The 4,900-nt window shown below is 37.8% G+C and overlaps 1 protein-coding gene across 1 annotated transcript; it reads right to left on the bottom strand.

Annotated features, from left to right (window-relative positions):
* Nucleotides 1-6: 6 nt before the first annotated feature.
* Nucleotides 7-4,652, bottom strand: LOC110444769. Its single transcript, XM_021489130.1, has 5 exons — nucleotides 4,160-4,652; nucleotides 2,984-3,091; nucleotides 2,155-2,199; nucleotides 1,756-1,855; nucleotides 7-1,469 (listed from the first exon to the last, which is right to left on the bottom strand). Exons 4-5 carry the CDS (start codon nucleotides 1,804-1,806, stop codon nucleotides 1,164-1,166), a joined length of 357 nt encoding a protein of 118 aa, XP_021344805.1. The 5' UTR covers nucleotides 1,807-1,855; nucleotides 2,155-2,199; nucleotides 2,984-3,091; nucleotides 4,160-4,652; the 3' UTR covers nucleotides 7-1,163.
* Between the last annotated feature and the right edge of the window lie 248 nt (nucleotides 4,653-4,900).

Below are 4,900 nucleotides of genomic sequence, written 5' to 3' on the forward strand. Positions count from 1 at the left end.
CAGACCCATTGTCACGATTATAGGACACAAAAACAGACCCAGTGTTGCGATTATAGGACACAAAAACAGACCAAGTGTCGCGATTATAGGACACAAAAACAGATTCAGTGTCGCAATTATAGGACACAAAAACAGACCCAGTGTCATGATTATAGGACACCCAGTGTTGCGATTATAGGACACAAAAACAGTGTCACAATCTTTGGACACATAAAACAGACCCAGTGTTACGGTCTTTGGACACAGACCAAGCATCACAATTATAGGACACAAAAACAGACCCAGTGTCACAATCATCGGACACAAAAATAGACCCAAGAGTCATGATCGTTGGACACAAAACAACCCTGTGTCACAATGGACGGTATAAAATAGACACTAGTCATAATCACAACATGGTGTAAAATGGACCAAAGTATCATTTTCAATGGACGGCATAAAAAGATCCCTGGACAAGGTAAAAGGTATGCCAGTATCAGTATCAACAAGGGACCGATACTTGTGTCGGTAACACAGATACGCTTTACTTTTAACAATTAGAGACTGGCGTGTGTCAATACTGTTCTAGGGTGATACATTATTGCTGACAATATAAAAAACACAAAGCAGGGCTATACAGTAAAACATGTAATAGATGTATAGATTTTATACACATTGCACATACAGAAAATCGGTGCATTCACACTTGTCATTATATATGTATTGTAAATGACATTAAATTAAGACAGAATACACCTTAATTAAAAAAAACAAATATGAGTAAAGTTTAAAAAAGTTACAAAAGATCCTCCTCTTTTTTGAAAATACCCAAAATAACAGATAATTTTTGTATCGAAAATATAAAAAGGAAAAATAGAAAACAATATTGGGTTTTCACAAGAGTTCTTCGTTGATGATTTTTCCTCACTGGCAAGAAATGTAAAGACCAGATTTGTTATACAGTAATGCTGGTATTAAAAGCCTAACACTTAGATTTTCCGCAGAGTGTGGATAAGATTGAACAACTAACTAGAACTTCCATGTCCTGGAGGTACATGATGAAACAGTCTTTAAATGACAATAAGTTTATGACCACACAATTCAGAGAATGATACGAAAAAATTGAATAGGTGCAAAATTACATCTACATAATACACTATGTTAGAGTTTTATTGCATCGGCGTTCAGTTGTTGCCAGTGGTAGGCACCTCTATATGCTGGTCCCCCTCTGGGAGACGCGGAGACTCCTCTGGGACAGGAGTGGTGTGGGAGGACTCTGGCACTGGAGAGGCTTGTCTAGACCCTCCTCCACGAGCAGACACTGGCCGTATGGTCACACGTCCTGATGTGGGGCGTGGGGACTGGAGGGGACGTGCCGAGGTGGGGCGGGCCACACGCACTGAAGTGGTTTGCTGTGTGACACGCTGCCCGCCAGTCTGGTGGATGGGAGGAGGAGCCTGATGCATTTGGGAGTGCAGCTTGTATGGGTCCTGTAAAGACGAAGATTTCTTATACCCAACATATTTCAATTAACTGGTACATGCAACACTGAATCAAATGTAAGAGGAGATCAACATGAGACAGCTGTCTATCTGCACAAGCCAAAGGACTGGATAAGCCTAGTCGTAGAACTCCAATGTTGTACCTGAAAAGTGTGGATATTTTCTTACCACATTGTGTAATTTACAAATAAAGTACTGAAATTCATCAGGCTAGGAATCATTTTAACAATGTTTAATCATACTAACCTACCTTTGCTAGGAGCTGATGACTTACCTGACGTGTCTGCTGCTGTGCCTGTGTATATTTGGCCTCCATCTTCTCCATACGTCCCTTGTAGATGTGCCCATCTGCCCCCTGGACATTCACCTCCTCCCTACAACATCCACAGCTTATAATACCACTGTCTATACCTTTTACTTACAGCTCTGGTATCTAGCACTAGACTTGCTGACACAGTTATAGTCAGAATTGGTAACAAAGTAGCTTGACTATTACATTGTATATACACGTATATGTTTATGTCAGGTTAGTAAAGTATTGCTTTTAATAATTTCATTATTATACCTATCCTTCTCTGTATTTAGAAAAATTGTAAACACTAGCATTACCCAACAAATGGTTGCCTAAGTTGGGTAGATTACCAGACAGATCAGTACTCAACAGGGTACCTACTTGTACAGGGGGTACACAGTTTCCTCTTCCTCCCGGAACAGATGGCTTAAAAAAACAATAAAAATCAATAATACATAAGCATTTCTGCAATGCACAGCTAATTATAAGAAATCTGATTATGTCAATCTTCGGACTATATCCTTTAATTTCAGTTTAGCTTATTGCTTGTACATATGTGTATTTTTCGACTCGCTTTGCAGCAGATACATATTTGTTAGCACAAACATCAATCTTAGGAACGTTTTCCTATGTTTATTTATGTGGTTGTGCCATTTTACACAACCATCTTGTGTAAATGACGACCAAAGAGAGGCACACTTCATTAGTCCATGTTTTGTATGTTTTTGTGTATAATATCATGCCTTAACAACTCAAGGTAACATCAAATTAAGACAATATATCAGAACATCAAATTGTGGCAATGTTGAAGATTATATGATAGTCGAAGAACACATTTATATTTTGCTAACATTTAAATATGTTCTTAGTAAAACAGGTAAAAAAAAAAAGGATCTTGAATTCATTTCAATTTCTTGGGATTTCTAAAACTTAAACTAAGTTTTCTTTTCAGCCCAGCATTCGCATGTTCAAATGTTTAAACAGTTCTGGACTTGTTCCATCACAATCTTATTTAAAAAGGAATTCCTTTATTTCCCTGCGTAGATTCCAGCTTGGTTACCTTCTGTCCGCTACTTGTGATTTTGTTGCCTCACACTTACAGATTTCAAATTGCAGATGAAAGGGCAACTATGATACAGATAACACAGTTACAAGAAAGTTAAAAATGATCCAGGTGTATATGAGTTGAAATGTGTCTGACTGCTATTACCTGAGGTGTGACAGGCGCGTGATGCGTTTGTGAGGGAAGGTTGTGGTGTGGTTCCCTCCACAAGCTCTCTGAGTGGCGTAGTAGTCGGCTATCTCTGGGTTAGCGAAGCTGTCAATACAGAGGTAAGTTACATACACGTACTCCAGATCACTGTCATAATATCAACACCTGTTAGTTAAAGTTATAGAAAGTACAAAATTTAAGCAGGTTCATAGTTTTATTTCAGAAATGTTAAAAGAGAGTTCTTATTGAAGCCCAAATTTATATTAATTAAGTCACCAGATGTCGACTGATTATGTTAATTCTTAATGGGACTGGAAAACGTTATCAAATATATCAATGTCCACTGTTACAATTCAGCATCCACACAGCGGGCTTCAGAAGGAGCTAGTTGGTGAAGCTTAAACAAATGTATCCCATAATACTCATGCAGTCATATCTGCTACTCGCACAGAAAAGATATGCCTTTTTAGACACATGCAATTTCCAGTCATACGTAAGATGTACCAGATCATCAGGAAGAATGATTACATATATAGAAAAGTGACAATAGTAATAATGTGCCACGTAAATCATGCTCATGCACAGCTAGGTGCTAACAGGTCATCAGGGTGAGATATACCTGGTGTGAAAGAAGGGTACATCAGGGTACAGGTGAGGATAATGTGATGAAACGGGTCAACTTGCTGGTGAATAAACCTTAATGTGGTTCAATATCAGACTGACAACCAAAGTTAATTTCATTTTATGATTTTAAAGAAAGAAGGCACAAAGATCAGATTTATGATATCATGACATCAGAGAACATAAATCATAAATGGAATGAACATGAATATCTTGTATGACCATCCATTAGTGATTGAAGAGATATTGAATCGTACGTTACCCAACATAACCCCTTTATTACCCGTTCTAACCTGAAGACTACAGACATTGGCACAAAGTCCAAACACTGTTCATTTTACTTTAAAAATACTAATAAAATACTATTAGACAACAGACCACAGTGGTGATAGCGTGTAGGTATAATCTCAACACACAGTGAGGATAAATACCATCAAACCTTTTGAAGCTAGTGATTTTGCTTGACCTTGACCTTTGACATATATTCAATATATTATATAATGTTGCCACTTCGCTGAAGTACTAAGTACTTCCATGCATACTATCACTTACGCCTCACGCTGTTTCTTGTAAGTATCAAGGTCATGGCCAAAATGAACAAAAAAGGCTCGCAAGTCTGATTTACGAATTCTCACTAGCTCCCTTTCAGCAAGAGCTCTTTCAAAGTTGATGTTGTTTTTTCCAAGGAGACCACTTCAAAGGGGGGAGGAAGGAAGAATGAAATGAAAAGAAAGAGGTGATGAGATTAGATGAGGGAGGTGCAACAGTGATAAATACAGAGTACCGTTGGTTAAGTCAGGTGACAGTGGAGAGCATGACAGAGCCCGAGGAATTACAGGTACCGTCCTTACTGACTTAACCAAGGTCCCATCTGTCACATACACAATGCCTGTCTGACTATTCAGTGACCAGTCTTAATTACTATCCAAATCTAATAATGAGTTATACATCTTGGTGGCTGACCATAATTAGTCAACAATCATTTTTTCTCAGAACAATATAACATTATCTATCTTTTGCTCTGAAACAAACACCTGAATAGTCAGAAAAATACAGGCACACTTGTAATTCTAGAAATGATAATATTTGTCCTGAGAGAGCTGAGTTGTTTTTAAATAAATATTTCAGACTGAAAATGACCCAGTAGATTATGTATTGTATCTCTTTTTATCACTGGAACTGTTTGCGTGTTTATGTTTGTCTATGACTGGCTTCTGTATATTAGTGACACAGCATACAAGACTATATATATCACTGGTGATTAGAAAAGGAGTAAAATACTCAGAATTGAGC

The sequence above is a fragment of the Mizuhopecten yessoensis genome, unplaced genomic scaffold (genome assembly GCF_002113885.1).
Source record: "Mizuhopecten yessoensis strain PY_sf001 unplaced genomic scaffold, ASM211388v2 hete_36170656, whole genome shotgun sequence".
Taxonomy (NCBI): Eukaryota; Metazoa; Mollusca; class Bivalvia; order Pectinida; family Pectinidae; genus Mizuhopecten; species Mizuhopecten yessoensis.

What these genes read in the sequence shown, in the direction of transcription:
- LOC110444769 (XM_021489130.1), bottom strand. Translation starts at nt 1,806, where the DNA reads ATGGAGAAGATGGAGGCCAAATATACACAGGCACAGCAGCAGACACGT. An exon ending in CACAGCAGCAGACACGTCAG is followed by an intron (nt 1,470 to 1,755) that starts GTAAGTCATCAG and finishes TCGTCTTTACAG; the next exon opens with GACCCATACAAGCTGCACTC.